At 35.9% G+C, this 20826-nt stretch overlaps 1 protein-coding gene across 3 annotated transcripts; it reads right to left on the bottom strand.

Moving 5' to 3' along the window:
• Positions 1-1149: 1149 nt before the first annotated feature.
• On the bottom strand, positions 1150-11372 carry LOC107828455 (lysine-specific demethylase JMJ18). Of its 3 annotated transcripts, none has more exons than XM_075250120.1 (13): positions 10905-11372; positions 10169-10254; positions 8637-8858; positions 7445-7516; positions 6656-6733; positions 6059-6571; positions 5736-5960; positions 5260-5421; positions 4479-4847; positions 3128-4130; positions 2916-3019; positions 2350-2547; positions 1150-1847 (listed from the first exon to the last, which is right to left on the bottom strand). In XM_075250120.1, exons 3-13 carry the CDS (start codon positions 8673-8675, stop codon positions 1446-1448), a joined length of 3165 nt encoding a protein of 1054 aa, XP_075106221.1. In that variant the 5' UTR covers positions 8676-8858; positions 10169-10254; positions 10905-11372; the 3' UTR covers positions 1150-1445. The 3 variants fall into 3 exon arrangements, with proteins under 3 accessions (XP_075106221.1, XP_075106222.1, XP_075106223.1); XM_075250121.1 differs by lacking the exon at positions 10905-11372 and adding an exon at positions 10408-10832; XM_075250122.1 differs by lacking the exon at positions 10905-11372 and adding an exon at positions 10408-10545 and having other exon boundaries at positions 8719-8858.
• Between the last annotated feature and the right edge of the window lie 9454 nt (positions 11373-20826).

Raw genomic sequence — 20826 nt, 5'->3', positions numbered from 1 at the left:
CCCGCCAGCCGGTCCCGGGCTCGTGGGCTATTTTATGTGACCCGGCCCACCTCGGGCTTTTTGCACCATTAAGGACCGACACACTAGGACCGGCCCGCCAGACCCGTTTAGCCCGTTAGGACCGCGGGACCGGTCCGGTCCCGGTCCCAGCCCGGCCCACCATACAACATTAGGTAGGGTGTAATAAGAATAGAACTTAATAGGGTGTATTAGTAATGCTGTGATTATTTCTTATCAACTATTTGATTTGGTATATTACAGGTTTTTGAAAGGGCAGTTCTATCTTTATACATGTTTATCCATGTATTAAAAATCATGATATTGCTAATGCTATGGTTTACTATGTATGAGAATGACACTGAATAGAGCATATAACTAATGTATTAGTTATATATAAGTCAAAAACATTATCAAACAAGGGATTAATACTACTAAAGCTAATACGTCTAATATTTTCTCGAATACATCCTGCTAAACGACTCCTTAGTTACTTAGAACTTTTAGTACATTTGCCCTGGTCGTCAAGGTACATCAACAATTAATACCTTCATTTTATTTGTGGTCATCATTCGAATGAAAACCTTGTTGAAGTTGGTATTGCAAATAAGAAATATCAAAATTGAAGAAAAAAACTATATGGAGGGCCATAATATATTCGACCGTATAATCAATTTTGTCAAAATATAATTACTTAAGATCTTTGGGCCTATGATTAATAGAAACTTATTCATATGATTCTTGTGAGTTATGTTAGAGTTTAGTACTCCTACTTAATTGAAAAAATGAGAAACTTTTTTCTAGAGTTGTTATACTTTTTAAATGTTTTGGAAATAATATCAATCCAAAGGACAAGTTGGTCAATGAGTGTGGTGATAGAATATTATACTTTTAATATAGAAATTTCAAAGTCTTCTTTTCCTTGGTTCTCTAACGCAATATTTGGTTGATTATTTGAGCCAGGCATAATATAAGAATGAAAAAAATACTCTATCACTTAAGTTAGACACCGTTTGTGCTAGGAACATTCACTCTGTTGAGTACCAACATTGGACCTTTTAGTACGAAACTACAGCTGAACAAAACAAATGAGACATTTCTAACAGCATAAGATCTTATTTCAGGAAATTAAAAGATTTGACTCAGGTAATCCAACTATATAACTTTTTTTTTCTTTATATAGAAGGAAAGCTTCTTTGCAGGCCTATTCAGAAGCAAAAACTTACTTGTATAAGCTTTTTTTTCTTATATAAAAGGAAAGCTAAATGCAGTTCTTTGCAGGCCTATTCAAAAGCAAAAACTTACTTCTATAACATGAGCAAGTTCAACTAACATATCTCATGCGCGACTCATCCTCACATTCCTCCCTTCCTTATGCTAATATTCGAAAGAATTAAGCTGTCGATAACCCCTACTGAGCTAAAAAGAGATCCCAAAATTGTAGGGATTTACATGTTCCTTTGGATCTCTTGAGTCAATGTTGCTAATGCTACTCTCCACTCGGGGCTAGTTGACCCGCTGCACAAGATCTTGTGCATTATTTTCAGTTCTTCAGGATCAGCTTTACTCAAAAGTTTCCTAAGTACTAACTGCAACTCATTGTCAGATGAATGATTTCCGCTACTTCCTACTGAATTAGCTTGCTGCTGCTGCTCATCCGCAGCCAACTTGCCTCCCGACCCCTGGCCTGTTTTTACCACAGCATATCTTGACACGAGAGGCTGCTCCTGAACGTCAACAGACTTCCATAAACCTGAAGACCCTTTGACATTTTCACACCCGTCATTGAGTTTTAGCTGCTTGTTCCAGTACTCCAGGCATTGATGGTTTTCATCAAGAGCTTCAATGGACTGTATACACCAATGTTAGCACAATGTAGGAGTAATTCACTTGGAAGCAAGTTGTTAGAAGATGGAAAAAACTTTATTTATTAAAAGAGTCAGAAATAAGAAATTTGATTCTACTAGGAAGAAATTGTTTATAAGCAAATGTTCGAATTGATATACGGTACCATCACTTTATACTCTAGGTTTTACAAGAGATTCCTCTCAGCTCGAAGAACTGGGGCTAGGTTCAAACAAGAAATGCGCGCAAGAATCTAAACCTAAAGTGGATAAAGATAAGGTGATTCCACTAATGAACCAACTACAAGATCACAAGATAGAAGCATCTTGTCCTTTCGTCGGGAAATGTAGTGTTAATCCTGCTCATTTCTACTGTGCTAATTTAACTATGAATTCTTTCCTTGTTTTTCTAAAATCACATGTCGATTATTTGTTGATCAAACTAACGCCAGTTAGTCACAAACTTGAATGAGCAATATCGTGCACATAGCAACATAATAGGTAATACCTGAACTATGTGTGGGCAGAGTAACCCAAACATTTTGTGCCCGTCGATACTTTCTTCAGGTTGCAATGGTGGAAGATCTTGTTTTCCTAGATTTCTTTTTGTTGTGATTTCTTTATTGACTCTCTGCAAAACCATTTCCCAGCATTTTTGAGCTGAAGAACAAACAAAACTCTCATCTGGATGCTCTTCTAAGCTAACCTGAAATCAAGTAGACAATAATTAGAGTCCAGTAAATAGATCGAAACTGGAATTTAACACATTTTATTGTAAAGTATCAATGGCAGTGAATAAGCAAATTATTTACTCCCGTGTTAAAGCATTAAAAAAAACCATAGCATGCTCAAAAACTTTTTCCGAGTAACCTTTCTTCAAAGTAGATGCCTACGTTTACAAGGTAATAACGAGAAATTTTCCTTCCAAACACACTATGCAAATAATGAAAATAACTCACATATTTCCTTCACAACTATGCAAAAGAGAATAACATAACAGAAGACTCGTCCTTACTATCCGATATTTTCTCAACTTATATAATTCAGTAAGCAGAGTATTGAATAACATCTTACCTTGAATAGAGGTCCAAGGAGCCCACCATCCAAGATCTCACATATATAGCTACTAATTGTCACAGGATTGAGCACATCAAAGAACTTAACACGGCTTCTAAATCCTGTTATGGAGCATCAACAATGAAATATACAATAAGGGCATTGAAATTTGAAGAAAATGTCACATCAAATGCAAAAATTTTCTTAGTACGAAATCATATTTAACAAACCTTTAGGGAATATCGCCAATTTATTGCACCACAGCCTTCCCGAAACAATTGACCCAAAATTTAGCGGGTCGACATGGTAGGCGAGCTTTTGTTCAGACATTTTGCTGCTCGGGGAATCCTTATTAGTGTCAAGTGTTCCATTTTGACGAACACGAAGTGAGCACATGGAAAGATCAACGCCAAATAACTTCTTGCCACTACTGTGATTTGAAGCATAAGAGTTGGTTGCATCATCAGATAATAAATGGAGATATTTTTCTGTAGCAAGAGAAACTGAGGATCCAGAATCACAGACTAAAATAACTCCATCTCTTTCTGTAGGTACTTTTAAATCATCATTCATCTCTTGTATAGCTATGGATGTGGAGGTCTCATTTGCTTTTTTTCCGCACTCATTGGACAAGCTGTTGCAATCTAGATCAAAGTGATATCCATTAGTGGCAGGAGCTTCTTCTTTCGCACCTTTTGACAAGTTCTCAGGTGCACATAAAAGATGCTTCTGCTGATCTGACCAGAATGCATGTGTCTCGCTATGCAACGAGCTGCACTGCTTCTTCGAATACTGTTTTTGCTCTCTCAACGAACCTGGTAAGTCTTCATTTTTCAGCGAGGGATCCATTTCCAGTCCATCTCCCTCTGAATCCAGCTTCACAAAATTATGCTGTCTCCTACTTAAAGAACGAAAACCAGAAACCTTGGAAGCCCATAGTTCAATAGCACCCAATTTCCCCTCCAATGCTTGTACCAATGTGTTCAATTCATCCATGTTATAACGAACAAGGATAATTTTGTCCTCTGGTTTACAGGAACACATAAGATTTGCATGTTTAAGACATGAAAACTGCTCCGGGGAACACTTGCAACCAACTGCAGAGAGGTGTAAGTCATAGTAGCAAGAAAAGCATTCCTGCTCATCTTTCAAGCCAAAATCTCTATCCATATTTTGAAGTCGGACATGAGGTACAAGTCGCTCCAGTCTTTCCTTCTCCATCTCAATTCTTCTCTGCATGTAGGAAAAAAGATAGATTACTTGCAACATTTTGCCTCTTGTACACTTTTAAGTATATGAATCTTTGTAATGCACCTCCACTTTTTATGATTTACCAACAAAACCATCTTTGTAATTCACCTCCAATAGAATTGCATTTTGATAAAGGACTCAAATAGAATTTCATTGTAACTGGATAATGGGGAGTTTCAAATTAAAACTAAAAGTACCTTTAGGGGAGTTTATGTCATACTAAGTACTATTATCCCTTATATGTGAAGATACCTAATGAATGGGGTCAAATCACAAAGACAGAAGTATTCAAATCCACATCCATATGTTTTGACATACTCAGAAATTTACCTTAATAGCTTTAGTCAGCATACCATCCTTCCCACAGAAACTTTTCCATCTCACGTTTCTACTGTTTAGATTCTTAAGAGCAGAGAGCTCCCACAATGCCTCGATAGCTTCACTAGCTGCTCCTATAAGCAACTTATCATGTGAAAGTGAAGTTTTACGACGTTGCTTGCTGTAGAGCTCCACTGCAGTTAGTCCATGCTCTAACCAATCAACAGGGGCCAGATTAACGGCCTCCGCGCAGTTGAACCCACAGTTAAATCCAGAATGATAGGCTCTTGGGAATGTGAGCACAAACTCCCCTGGGTTCTGAACAGCACGGTACACTGGTACACCCTCTGACTTCAAAACTGAAGGAGACAACTGAGTTACCTGAAAAAATCAATGATGAATTTGATATGAGGGTCAGCCCAACTTATTCCAAACTCAAACTACCAAGAAATGCGCCAATGTACTGGAAAAAGATTAGAGGGCTGAGGGGAAGCTGAATTAACAAGAGAAAAGAATCTTGATGGCAATTTGTACAATTTATTAAAAGCGAAAGAATAGAATTTCAGATGTTCCACAAGTGACAAGTAAACATTTCTGTTACGATATTCACATCTGTAAGTTGATGAGTAAACTTAGCAATTAGGTGAGGTTTATGAAAAGGAAAAGGGACTTGCATAGCTCATTGTAACTAGAGGAGCAACTTGCATAGCTCATCACTGCTCGACTTAGCCGGTGGAGTATTATAGAACTAGGATGACTAATGCTTGATCAAGATTTAGTTTGGAGTACTTACAAGTTCGTGAAGCAAATCAGGTTGCTCTTCAAACAGATCTGGCAAATGCTTTCTCATTGCATCCTCCAGGGCTGAAGCATGAGTTCCTGGCACTCCATACCAAATCTTTGGCTCACCCCAATGCATATAATTCAGAGAATAAAGATGGTGGTCCTCAACGTGCTTTAATTAGATAAAAGGAAGCAAGTATTCAGTCAACATAAAGCAAATAAGTTGATCGAATAGTAATGAAAAAAAAGAAAGAAAGAGAAATGTGTGGAGTTTTTTTTTTGGGGGGGTGGGGGGGACCTATGACACGAGATGTTAACTGACGCCTGTAACAGTTAATACTTGAAGAAAATTGATCAATACTATTCAGGTAAACAAGAGAAGAATTCATGAATGCACCCAACTTTGCTTTATTTAATGAGTTCACTTTGTCAACTATATATTAAGTTTAAGTTGAAAGCTTAACTGAACAAGTCTTTATTACATACCCAACAGAATGATGAGAAGCACATTCCAATATACAGCCACGGGATCAAAACTCCTGAGATATTGCACTCCTCAAAGCACAATACAGAACATGGCAGGCGCGGTAAGTTGTTCAAGTTCCAACCAGAAGTCGCATACTGATTTAAAGTACGAGCATTTGGAGATAAAGATTCTTGGGGGAATCCACTGCCGAATACTCCAGTTTCCAGATCAGCTCCATAGTACACCTACTCATCAGATGAAGGTAAATAATTTAGTCTTCAACTGATGAGCACATAATAGATATCTCATAATACAAAGTAAATACCAAACTAAATTCCCTTACCTCAACTTCATCTGTTGGCTTCTCAATGATGCGCCAATACTCACCTTCAATTTCTTCAATGGACGGTTGCCATACCTTGTCCTGTTTAGGTTCATCACAGGCTCCATCTTCAGGATCCGTCATCCCAAAATAGAACTCTTTAAAATCTTTGGAAAACGTCTCAAATTCCTCAAATGTGAAGTCAGACCCTGACTGAAACCCGAACTTCTCATCACTATTGTTCGATTGAGTATTTGATTCAGAACCTAGAGCTCTTGGTTGTCTCCTCGTTGATCCCATCTTTGAGTACCATCGTCTTTTCCTCTTTCTCTGTTTTTTCTTTTTCATGGGCTCCCTATTCTGAAGTAAATCAACTTGCTGGATTCGAGTCGAGAACTTAGCAAATTCCCACACATTCTTCTCTCTAAGTGGGCAGGGTGGACTCCAAGATGCAGGTGGTACAATCCTGCATATGCCATATGGCTGCGCGTAGGGGCGAATGCTTGCAATATAACCAAGTGGATCTTTGAACTCCTATCATTTGACCACAGGATGAGCTTAACCAATGGCTTTAAGCACACAAAAGGGAATATAATAACTTTTGAACATGAAGTTTACCTCATCATTTGGATAGTACACAGGAGCATCCTGTAAGATGGGCCTACAAGCTTCGCCAGGATTCCATCTTGCTGACACCTGTTCCAGAACAAGAAAGAACTATTTATGTACAGAGAGAAAAAGGTAGGTCCTATGAGTGCCATGGTATGTATTAGACAGCAACGGGGTCATGCTTAACAAAATGGATGTTAGAAATTAAACTAAAAAGATAATGATTTTAATTATCCAAGTTTATTAGCAACATCCACCACCACCACCAACAACAACATACCCAGCATAATCCCACATAGTGGGGAGGGTAGTATGTACGCACACTTACCCCTACCTTGCGGAGGTAGAGTGGTTGTTTTCAATAGACCCTTTGCCGGGAAAGCAAAAGCACCACATGAATAATAAGAAAAACAAGACGGGACAATACCGAGAAGCCATGTAAAAGCAGCATAAATAACAACAAGATAATAAGATGATCGAAATGCAAAAAACGTCAGGTAGTCATAGAAACCTAATACCAACAGAATGTGAGAGTATGAACTAATACTACCGGTATGAATAATCTAGACTGCCTAACTTACTACCCTAATCCTCGACCTCCACACCTTCCTGTCAATGCTCATTAGCAACATCCACCAATGTCTATAAATTAGAACACATGCATGACTAGGCATTCTACGACATCAAACATGGAGAATCGGCACAATTTTAGACACAGTACATGATTAATCATATTTCTGCAAGATATGCGATGATGAACACCAAATCGAAAAGGAGTTATAGATTTTTCCTTTTTACCTTCCGACTACGAGGGCTGCCTGAACTCTCAATATTATTTTCACCTTTTGGAGCCTGTCTAGAAGGATGTTCCTGCAGGGGAAGAGAATAGAGTTAAATCTCAATCAGATGAAAGAATTTAGTCTTCAAATTGTTTTTTCTACATAATTGAATGTGATTTCTACTTAAGAAAGTTCTTTTAGTCAAAAAGCATTCAAGATTAAATTGTTCAAAATTTGTTTAGTTTGCAAAAACTGATCAACTAGCGGTCAGATCAGTAATCTCTTGAGTGCAAGAGAACAAATACTGGATATGACAGTGTACATTTTATGAGTCAGACACCCAGCATAAAAAAGCCATAAGATAACGGTGATGTGTAATTATCCATTTATCCGTCTTTTTTTCCTTATCCTACATTCCACCCTCGTCAGAAGAGGGATCAAAAGAACCAGAAAGCATCATTATTTTATCAGCATTGTCTTCACTCAAGACAATCTGATCAACCAAGAAAGAAGAGAGGAATCGTGAAAAGTACTCAACAGATCTAACTCTTTCAGATATAAGGATCAATTTGAATGGAATATCAGCAGTTGTATGATGCGCAAATGTCACTTCTCCCTTTCCTTGCTAAAGGAAAATTCAGCAGAGCGATGAGCATCAAAATTTGGATCTTGCTAAAAAGTCTTAACCAAATAAAGTTAGGAAGTAGTAAAAGCAGAAGACAACCAGCCATGCATTTGGTCATTGAATGATATGACAAAGTACTTAAAAGTTTTAGAAGAAATCCAGATGATGATCTGACGAAGAGTGTAGGCCTATCTTACATGTGAAAATGTTTATTTTATCTGAAAAAACAGGGTACTCCATTTGATTTCATAAAAACGTTACTGTCACGAAGACATATCTACAGACTTTGATTTTGTTAATATTAAAAGGAGCAGCTTCTTTAGCCCTCTAAACATCCGATTCTTCTTTGTTTCCTTTTGTGTTTCTTTAAAAATCTCACAGAAGTACAGATCTAAACTGAACATATAAGGTAAAGGCCACATAACATATCGGAGAACAAGTCACAGAAGTACAGATCTAAACTGAGCATATAAGGTAAAGGCCACATAACATATCGGAGAACAAGATAGATATGGGAAAGAAATTAAGACTTCAAAATCAATTAAAATACATAAACAAGTTACAAATCAAAAGCCAAGCTTCAAACCTTCATGCTCTTTTTTTCAGATTGCGCCCTGGAGCACATATACCCCTAATTTTATGCTTGAAGGATAATATATAACCTTCACCTTGTCAGAGATCTAAAAATGGAACGATGCTTAATGAACTGGTGCTCTTCTCTCTTCAGTTATATAGACTTTTCCGTGAAGTTATATCTTCAGATTCTGGATTGCAGAAATCCGTATTGATTACAGATATGAATTTTCAACTGCCAACGCATCAAAACGACAATGTAAGAAAGAACGGAAGGCAAATTGATATAAATGACCATTTGAAGAGAATCCTCCAAAGATTACCGCTGACTTAAATAGACGGGTAGTGGAACAGAAAACAAACTCTATTCAATGCATGAACCATTATTTACATTTCCCTTACTAGCCAAAGGCTCTCAAAATGTAAGCCTGGGGTGAACGCTAGTAATTCAAGATCCTAAAAAATTTCAAACAATGCGATATGGTTTTACCCTTTACATCAATGTGGTGACCATGTATTTTCAAAATGTAATGGTGATCTTCCTCGATACAACTAGACCCCGATTAAATCAGAATTCTGCACTAATTTAATAGCCAATAAAGGACTTCAGCAATCTATCGACATTTTGTGGCAGGAATTATTTTAAAAAAGATAACTGGAGATAGTTCCAAAAACTAAAGAGACTAAAGCTACATTTTTACTTCGATTCACAACACACTCTAAATTGGCAGGAACGAGGGCAGATTTGCCGAATACGTTCCAAGCAGGTATATAGCCTATTTAATATCAGTAGAGGAAGATAATATTTAGCAAAGAACATTACAACATAAATGAATGAAATACACACTAAAAAGGCAGCCTATTTTCATCAGATTCAGTTATATTAAGCACACGATCTGCAATTCTGGAGCTATGATGTCTAGTGATTCCAATGGAAGAATGGGCTTATAGAGTGGAACTTCTAAGCCTTCTCTATGCCCTCAATATCAATCATACAAATCTTTAGTGCTACCATTTTGCAGTTACTGCAATAATTACAGCTCCTGCGCCTACCAAGATTCATAAATGTATTCAGACTAAGCTAATCTCGATCCCCCCCCACCCCACCCCCCAGGAAATAAAAGCAAAACCGCTCCATTAAAACGAATAATTTCAAGTTCCCCTAATCGGGATTGTTGATGCTACAAATCATAATTTTAAGCAAAACCATTCCATTAAAACGACATAAAATGCATCAAAGTACAATTTTCGCAACAGAAGCAAAAATTAGCCAAATGGAAACCATGCTCATGATATCTGGAATTGTTCAAAGGAAAACTATTCTCCTCATCTCCGTCTCTCTCCCTCCACCCCCAACCCCTCCAACCCCCACCACCCACCCCCCACCACCCCAAAAAAAAACCCTTCTCTGTGGAAATTCCCTTCTGAATCACAAATGCTACAATGCAATATAAACTGGAGAACAATAAGCAAACATTAATAATCAAAAATAGAATTCTTCATTAGACAATGACAGATTCAAGACAAAAGATTGAAGCTTTTTACCTCCAAGATCATGGAGAAGTTGAGCTAAACTGAAACTCTAATCACTGACTTAACAAATATACCATTCAACCCAAAATTTATCACGCCTGCATAGACAATAATTTCAGTCACAATCCATTATAACAGAATTCTTGAAAATATGCATGAACATTCACAAACAGCAAAAACTGAAAACTAAAACAAGAAATATACAGACCAAAAAATAAAATAAAAAATAAAACAGAGAAGCAATTGTATACCAAATTTAACCTTCCCCTGTGATCAATGATTCACGTAAGCAAAACTTTACAATACTGATAGAATTACAAGGAACTATTCAACCCTCAAAATTTCACCAAATTAAATTCCAAAAAGATAAAAAAAGATCAATCTTTTTTACTTTCCTTTAATAGAGAGATAAAATCAATGGGTAAAAATCAAATCTTGCTAAACTGGGTAAATTAAATGATGAGTTAAAAAATTACCCAAAAAAAGAAAAAAAGAATAGAGAAAACACGACAAATTGAATTAAATTAGAAAAGATTTATAGTTTGGTAAACAACAATGATGATTGTGAATAAAACAAAAAGCCCCCAAAAGACATAAAAATTTTGCTTTTACTTTTTATATATATAATACTTATATATTATTATTATTATATCTTCATGGGTTTCAGGTTTTTCCACTAACATGCTACGTGATGTACATTACATAACAAGAAAGCCCAAAACTGAAGAAAAGAATAACAAAAAATTACCTCAAAATAACAGCTCCGTAATTCCTCAATTGAGTTACTGATTTACTATTGACCTTTTTTCGTTTTTAACTTTAAAATCAAGGGTTTTATAATTAAATGCTTATCCTACTTCAATTCGGAAAAGATTAACAAAGAAAAAATATTCCTATTTTATTAAGAAAAGTAATTTATTCTCACTTAAATGAAACATAATGCTGGAGTTACTATGATCCGTTTACATGAAACTATACGAGTACTATTTTAGTTTAAAAAAGCAAATGGTTTTTTGTATTTTAATTGATAAAACGTTATTAAGAAGAATAAAATTTACCTATTTTTATTATTTACAAAAGAAAAGAAATAAGAAAACAGTTAATATTTTTTATTAGGAAAAGAATGAAAAAATAGGATAAGGACTCAACAAACGAGGAAGTTGGATCTTGAGAGAGAGAGAGAGAGAGAGAGAGAGAGAGAGAGAGATTGTACGTTGAGAAGTGAATGGCTAAATTTCAGCCAAATACTCCATTCCAATTTTATTTTATTTTTCATTTTACTTTTCAAGAGTAATTCCTACTTGAAATATTCTAAGTCCAAAAAAAAATCCCTTGAAAAGTAAAACGAAAAAATAAATTGGAATGAAAATTCAAACTCAAATTCACATTTGAAAGTGATACTTCATACAAATTATTTAAGATGTATAAACCAACACAACTAGTACAATCAACCCTCTCTATAATATTCTTGTTTTATAGTGAATGACTATTATACAACTATACCAATATTTGACGTTTAAATATATTTTGGCTATTATAGATAAAAATTATACAAAAAATCAATTTTTTTAATGTTACATATAAAAAATAAGAAAATTATTCAAACTTAAAATCTCAAAAGATATGCATATTTCACTAGTTAAATATATAAGAAAGCTAATACATTATTAATAAATTCATAACTAAAAGTATAAAGGTTAAAACTCTAAGGGAGACATTTTAAAGTTGCCTAACAAAATAAATTTTTTCAAGATTGATGGAAGAACTTTGTAATTGTAGTTTGTTTCGTAGATTTCATTCCCTTATTAGTGATATAATGCCTAAATTGCCGAAGATGTGTCCAAATTTTCAGCAAAAAAGTATCCAATAGCTTTCCCTCAAAAACAATCTAAGAACTTAACATTTAAATTTTCTATCTAAATTTTTTATGGAATTTGTCAGATAGAAAAGATATCATGTGCAAATCTTCAATTTTATATCTTATGCAAGATAAAAACTTTGATTAATGGAAAAAGATTATGTGCATATTTTTAGAATTATTATTAGTAATCTTAAAGTTTCTATATGGCCGTTATAGATGAGTAATTTTACAAAGAGCGTTCTGTTATAATTATGGTTGCTGCTGTTATAGGTAAAAAGCTGATATATAGAGGTAAAATGTAACTTAAAAAGTCGGTTACGAGGAAAATTTGACTTTTATAATGAATGACAATTATATAGGGATGCTGTTATATAGAAGTCTGACAATACTTGTTAATTATGACAATAATTCTATTTGATAAATAATCTTTTGTTGCAAAATTACTTATTCTCTTAAATTGTGAAAGTGATTAGAATGCATAATCTTTGATAGTAAAGCTTCATAAGTTGACGAAATGACTACTGTCAGGCTCTCTATAGCAACATCTCTATATAACAATACTTCACTATAAAAGTCAAGTTTTTTCGGAACCAATTTTCATGTTATGTTATAATATATGTTCTCTATAGCAGCACTTCGCTATAATATCCAAAAATTTCGGAACAAACGAGACTGTTATAGAGAGGTTTAACTGTATTATGAATAAGTTTGATTGTCAAATCTCAAATTTAAAATTTAAAACATTTAATTTTGCACAGAGGTGTAATATTAGTATAGTCATATGCTATATACTAATCTTAAAAAAATAATTCTTTTTTACTTCTAAATATATGCCAAATTGTTGTAAAACATTTATCAAAATAACAATTTTAAACATTTAAAATAGTTTAGTATTGGAAGTGAACCCACGTACACGCGCACACGGTTTGTGGCAAGAATTAACCAATGGGTACGTACTAGTGGGGCCCAAAACTACACTCTCAGTGGGCCAGTTCTGATATTGGGTCTGATGACGTGGCAGGCTTAAGTCCCAATAAAGTGCAAGAGTTTGTACCCTTTGTTTCGTTCCTTCTTTTGCTTACTTTTTCTTTCTTTTCTTTCTAGAAGTAGAACTAAAATTTAGTTAGTCAATTTAAGTACCATGTTGTTTTTTGTCAAAAAATATAAAAGTACTATGTTGCTGATATGACGTCGTCACAACTACTTGTCAGTATTTAATTATTAGGAGTATATATTATTTAAAATTTGAATCAACAGATTTAACAAAAACTCTTTCTTTAAAAAGGAAAAGAAAATATACAATTCTACCCAAAATTAGATGCACATTTCATTTATGGAAAATTTGTTAGGAAGAAGAGGTTTATCTGAACATTGTCATACTTAAGCGGAACCAAAGTATGGTTTATTTTTAGTAAAAATACTCAAATAAGTGTGTAAAAAAAAAAGTTACCAAAGTATATATAACGTCACTAATAGTGGCGCTATACAGTAACGTTAACTGTACCGTTACTGTATAGCGCCACTATTAGTGGCGTTATACTGACAAACTTACATAGCGCCATTAATAGTGGCGCTATATGCCTTATTACCTGACCCAACCAATAATGTCTGGGTTCAATAATTTAAATGCGTATAAAGCCACTTTTTGTGGCGCTATATACAAAAAAAAAAAAAAACCCCCGGCTAGCCATTTTCTATATAAACATCGTAGAATCGCCCCAACTTCATTCAAATTTTTTTTAACTCTTGTTGGTTTCTATTGTTGTTAAATTCTCCAGCATTTTTTCATTATGTCTGAAGAACGTAGAATAAGAGTATCATTATATTGGGGGGGTGAGGTTGTGATGGAGAATAACTCTATGGGCTACAGTTTACCTGCTAAGTGTAATGTTAAATTGCCACTTTCAATGGAGTACGAAACATTGATATCGTTGTTATGCAAAAAAATGAGTGTGAGCAAACGTTCAGTGATACTCAAAGTAACCGGAAGATATCCGTATTCCGTTACACCGCAAGGGGTTGCTTTTTACTCAGAGTTTAACATCGACGATGATGACACTTTGAGTGATTTCTTGAGGACTCCGGACGAATGCCGGGAATTTCTTGTATCACAATGTTGGAGATGTACGTGAAGGTCAAAGACGTTCCAAAAAATGAGGTTGTGCATAGTAGAGATAACCCCCAGTCATCGGGTGGTTATTCTGGATCAGTTTTTGCCGGACATGTTCCAGATGAAAGAATTTTCTTGATTTAAATTTATCACCGTCGGCGAATGAGCAGCGAGAAAATAATTTATACCCTGCTTTCCATAATTCACAAGAAGAGTGGTAAACTTAAATTTTTATTTGTGTTAATTATGTATATTTTTGCGTATTGAATAAATTTTAACGCTCATTTATTTAATAGGGGGTACCGGCCGGATATGAATTTTACAAGTGACCCATCCGGTAGTCATCACCTAACTGAAAATGTCCATCATGGAATGTCATCACATTACAACTTGTAAGTGAAAAGCTACAGCCATATATAAAGCATTTATTAATTTAGCAGCTTATATTTTTGTTGAAATGTGCAGTGAAAACGAGCAAGTTGAACTACCCGTACTCACTCAATTGCCCAAAAACGACGTATTACATTAGCATCTGGCAGGTGAACAGAGTGAGGAAGAGAACAGCGATTATGATAACAATGCCGATGAATCGGGAGACGAGACACCATTTGCTCGTGAGGATGGTGATGAAGAGGACGAGGAGGAAGGACCGGATTTGAAGAGAGCCCCCATAGACGAAAAGTGAACGAGTCTGAAGTGCCGTTTCATTCAAGGGAGATTCCTTATATTGATAACTTGCCAGCCGTGCCGGATGTGGAAGCTCTCACAAGGGATTTTGATGAAATCCGGACAACAATGTGGGATGAGTCTAGACCAACGGTGCTTGCAAAGAGGATGCTTTTTCGGAAAAAATAAACACAAACCGAAATAGAACACATACAAATCAAGTAATATGCATTGTTATAAAAGTTTCAACTTAAAATAAATCGAAATACCTCGATTTAGAATTTTCGAAATGTAGATAGATCGAAATTTTGACTCCGGAAGAGTGAATCCACAATAACACGAAGCTCTACTCGACAGTGGGACCACAAATATTAAACTTTTATGTGACGGGAGGACCCAATTTTTTTTTTTTTTTTAAAAATGGGGGCAGAATCGGTGGTGGTGGTGGTGGTGGTGGTGATGGTGGTGGTGGTGGGGGACCAGAAGATGGAAGACGGAGATGGAACGAAGAAGAAGAAGATGAGGGATTTGTATTAAGGGGTATAGCGCCACTATTAATGGCGCTATGTCTTCAGGTATAAGGCATATAGCGCCACTATTAATGGCGCTATGTAAGTTTGTCAGTATAACGCCACTAATAGTGGCGCTATACAGTAACGGTACAGTTAACGTTACTGTATAACGCCACTATTAGTGGCGTTATGTATACTTTGGTAACTTTTTTTTTACACTTATTTAAGTATTTTTAGTAAAAATAAACCATATTTTGGTTCCGCCCTCTTAAGGTGTCTATATGACAGTTATCGCCAAATTTAAGTATTTATCTACGTATATGTATTTAGCCTTTGCAAATCCTTGGGCGAATACATTCTTAAGATGTCGTACATAAGGTAGGTCCACATCAGACCAAACATGGAAAAGGACACATTAGCCCAAATCTCTTGCCATATTTCATAACACTAGTTTTAGTGTATGTGTATTGCACGTAAATTTTATATCTGTCAATAAAAGTGTAATGAATATAGATTTAAAAAGAATTATGAATATAAACTTAAACTCATAATCTAACGACCCGACCGGTCATTTCATGAGTTGCCGCCCCGTTTTTCCCATTTCTGCTTCTTTATGTGTTGTTTAGCTGTATTTCATCGTATCGTGTCGGTTGGTTCGGGTTCGGAGTGGTCTTGGAGTGGAATGAAACACTTAGTCTCTTATTTAGAAGCTTAAGCTAGAAAAGTCAATCGGAAATTGACTTATGTGTAAAAGATCTCGGATGTGAATTCTGATGGTTCGGATAGCTCCGTTAGGTGATTTTGGACTTTGGAGCATGTTCGAAATATAATTTGGAGGTTCGTGGTAGAATTAGGCGTGAATTGGCGAAATTAAAATTTGGCATTTTTCGATCGGTAGTGGAAATCTTGATATCGGGGTCGGAATGGAATTTCGGAAATTGGAGTAGGTTTGTAGTATCACTTGTGACGTGTGTGCAAAATTTCAGGTCATTTGATAGATTTCGGCGTCGTTTGTGAAATTTGAAAGGTTACAAGTTCTTAGGCTTGAATCTGAGGTTGATTTGGTGTTTTGGTGTTGTTTTGAGTAATTCGAAGGCTCGACTAAGTTTGAATGATGTTATGGGATGTGTTGGCATGTTTGGTTAAGGTCCCGAGAGCCTCGGGTGAGTTTCGGGTGGTTAACAGATCAATTCTTAGTTTTAGAAGTTGGAAGATGTTCTGGTATTTTGTTGTAGAGAATTCCTTCATCGCGTTCGCGAGAGGGCTCTCGCGTTCGCGAAGGGATTTTGAGAGGGGCAGCTGAGTTGTTCTTCGCGTTCGCGAACGTGTAGGACTTGAGGCTACGCGTTCACGAGGTCTGTTCCGCATTCGCGAGTGGATCCTCGCGTTCGCGAAAAAGGAACTTTTGGTCTAAGGCAGCTTGTGCTTCGCGAACGCGAGGGCAGTGCCGCGTTTGCGAAGAGGAAACATCTGGGCAGAATGTTTAAAGTTAAAAAATGAGGGTTTGAGTTCATAATTTCAAAATTCAATAGAGAGCTCGGGAGAAGGCGATTTTAAAGAGGATTTCCAGAGAAGTAATTGGGGTAAGTGTTCTTTACTTGATTTTGGTTAAATCCAATGATTGTATCTTGATTTTTATCATCTAAACTAAGACTAGAAAACGGGCCGGGCCTAAACGGGTCTCGTGGGCCGGTCCTATGTGGGCCGGGCTTAAACGGTCCCAGACTTCGTGGGCTTTTAGAGGTAACCCGACCAGGACTGGGACCATGAACTAATGGTCTCGAGCTAAGTGGGCCTGACCTATTTTTTAAATTTTTTTTATCTAAGGCAATTCCTTGTATATTATTTCTTGTAAATTATATAGCTTTTATATATATATATGGGCCTAGCCTATTTTCTTTTAAATTTTTTATCTAAAGCAATTTCTTGTAAATTATATTATATAGTTGTGACTTAAAAAAATTTAATTCAAATTTAAAAGATATTCAAAGGAATGCGTTATAATTTTTATTATTATGACATTAACAAAACATGGCTCAATCTTTCTTAGTCTCCCCTCCCCCCCAATGGAATAAGCACAACCAAGGTGCTAATATCACCATTGAGAAGAAAAAGAAACTAATCAAGATGTGCCAAAATAAGTTACATATTAATTTTACATGGTATCTCTTACAAATTTCATAAATCCATCAAGGTTCGTGGGATTTTGAAATAGTAGGATAATATTGCCCAGAAAATTCATTTGTAGCAATATGAAATTTTTCTAAAAAATCTACAAGCATTTTAACATTAGCCCAATCCGCATTTGTAAGGTGCTCATCATCATCACTTACATGAGAATTAAACGTTGAGTTTATGGGGTTTCTATATTCATATGCAACAACTAAACTTTCATACATGTAATTCCATCTAGTTGGACAAGGTTTAGGAATTTTTCTTTCTCTTAGGCCAAATTCATCACATCTTTTAAAATATTCTCTAAGTCTACTTCTACGGTTTGAATAAAAAAGCAAGTGAAGAGCCATTTTAACCTTTTCAATTTCAATCTCATACCATCACCCACAAGTAAATAGTAAATATGATACATCTAACATGAAAAATGTTACTAAATGTAGGATTTAGTGTAGTGGTAAGCAAGACTGCAACATTAATGTTACTAGTAGCATTATCCATTGAAATTGATGTTATTTAATCACTAATGCAAAAATATCTACAAATATCCGTAATTGTGCTAGAAATAAACTGCCCTGTGTGACGTGAATTAATTATTCTATAAGCAATAATGCGCTTTTGCATTATCCAGTTCTCATCAATCCAATTACTTGTAGCAGTAATATAATCACAATCATTATCACTTCTACCAATATCAGTAGTAATAGCAACACGATAATTAATATGAGTAAATAAATAGAGCAAATATTGTTCATATTCATGTTTATATTTATAAATATCGCTCTTTACGGTTGTGCGAGGCCATCCTTTATAAGTAGTATTAAAAATTCTTCTAATATAATGCACAAAGTGAGAGTTAGAAGGAAAACTATAGGGTAAGCACATAACAGTAACTATTTTTGCTAATTCTTCCCTATCCTTTCTTGGGTCATAATATAAAATACCACCGGTAACAATATTAATTCCCGATTAAAATTGATTTGACTCGGTACTTGTAACGACCCGACAGATCATTTTAAGAATTAACGCCCTGATCGCCTATTAACTGCTTTCCCCGTGTTTATTTCTGCTATCGTGAGTTGCCGGGAGGATTCGTTTGGAGTTTCAGAGTGTTTTGGGACACTTAGACCTCATTTGTTTGTACTTAATAGAGGTATGAATCTTAATCATTCAGATCTCAGACATTAAATGCGTTTGTTTTTAAAGTCTAAATCTTAATTATTCAGATCTTAATCATTAAGTGTGTTTGTTTTTTTACTTAACAACCACTTAATGAATCTGAATAGGTTTGTATGATTAAGATCTATAACAAAGACTTAATTTCATTAAGATGATATCACATATTCATTATTAACTGCCACCACCACCTACTATTATCAACTACCACCATACCACCACCACCACCACCTCCACCACGCCACTATTATCCTCAATCATAGCTGCCACCATTATCGATCATCACCACCCACCATCCCACCACTCCTATCACCATCATTCTCACCCACAATCAACACTCATCCACCTCAACTACCACAACTAACCATCCCATCACCATCAACAACCACAGCCGGCACCGCCCATCATTATAACCTACCACCACCTTCCTCAATCAAAATTAGTACCACCACCCGCCATTATTAACTATCACCACCCACCACCACCATCCTCAATCATAATCGCCACCACTACCAATCACTACGAGCTACTAGCATGAACCACCATCATCAACCAAAACTACTACCAACCACTGTCTCTAGTCGGCATTCACCCGTTAGCCATCACCACCAACTATCATATTTTAAAAAAATAATATATTTTATTGATAGAATATTAGGTTAGTTAGTATTCATTTGAATTTTATGTTTATTAATTTTGAAATAAAATAAATTTTATACATTCAGATGTTAAAAATCAAACATTCTTAATTTTTAGTATTTAGATCCTAATACACATCTTAATAAATTCAGATATGTATTCAGATTCAGATGTGTTAATCTTAATGCACATCTTGATGTTCAGATGTGTATTCAGATTCAGACGTCTTAATCTTAAAAAAAACAAATGAGGCCTAGTCCCTCAATGAGAGCTTAAGCTATAGAATTTGGACCGTAATCGGAGCAGTGTAAAGACGTCCTCAGAATGGAATTCCGTTGGTTTCGTTAGCTCCGTTGGGTGATTTCGGGCTTAGGGGCATGTTCGGATTGTGTTTTGGAGGTTAGGCCTGAAATGCCGAAAGTTGATTTTTTGAAGTTTCCGGTTCTATGGTGAGATTTTGATATAGGGGTCGTAATGAAATTTCGAAAAGTTGAGTAGGTCCGTGGTATCATTTGGGACGTGTGTGCAACATTTCAGGTCCTTCGAGCGAGGTTTGATAGACTTTTTGATCGAAAGCGGAATTTGGAAGTTTTGGAATCTTTAGGCTTGAATCCGAGGGTGTTTTGATGATTTGATGTTGTTTTAAGTGTTTTGAAGATTGGTATAAGTTTGAATAGTGGTATATGACTTTTTTGTACTTTTGGTTGAGGTCCCGGGGTCCTCGGGATGATTTCGGATGGTTGTCGGGGAGTTGGAAGTTATGATAGGTTACAAGTACCTTGGGTACAAGTACTTTACTTTATGTTTTGATGATCTAACAAACTTACCATCCAAAACCAGATAAGGAACCTGTTACACATCTACAAGACCTTGAGATCACAACATTCTAGGTTGGGATCTAGCGTGGGATATAACTCAACTCTTCAGAGAGGAAGGAACAACTGAGGAAACAGGTCCCTACCAGTTCCCGAGGAGACTGTATGAAGTCAACTCTCCAGCAGGAAAGTTATTGCCTGCACAGGAACAATGTATAAGTCAACTTTCTATGGGAGAATTTTTACCTACCTTGCTTACATCATTATAAGTGATGTCACACACGTATAAATACCATCAAGGAAGGTAAAACAACTTACTTCAAGAGAACCAGATAAAGGACCTGAAGCATGCCTGGTACAATTATTCAAGTTAATAGACTCAAGATAATCTAGGCAGTGTGCTTTAGGTTTACAGGAACCAGATTAGGGACCTGATACCTTGGTGTTCCCCTGACAGAAGTATAGGTCAACTGTACAGCTGGAAAGCAACTGCAGAAAGTGACTGCCTGCAACAGTGCAACACACAGTGCAACAGATAGTGCAATAGTCACTTCCCATTGGGAAAAGGCACGTACTAAACAAGATTTGACATCACCATTGGGATGTATTTTTGCAATATAAACTTGGTGCAAGGCACAAGACATCCTCTCTCAAGACTTGTAAAATCAGAAACGAAAATATTCTCTCAAGTGCAAGAACAACCTCTCTCAAGAACAAAG

This window comes from Nicotiana tabacum, chromosome 3 (genome assembly GCF_000715075.1).
Source record: "Nicotiana tabacum cultivar K326 chromosome 3, ASM71507v2, whole genome shotgun sequence".
Taxonomy (NCBI): Eukaryota; Viridiplantae; Streptophyta; class Magnoliopsida; order Solanales; family Solanaceae; genus Nicotiana; species Nicotiana tabacum.
Note: the sequence above shows the minus strand (reverse complement) of the source record. Positions and strands in the feature narration are given on the sequence as shown.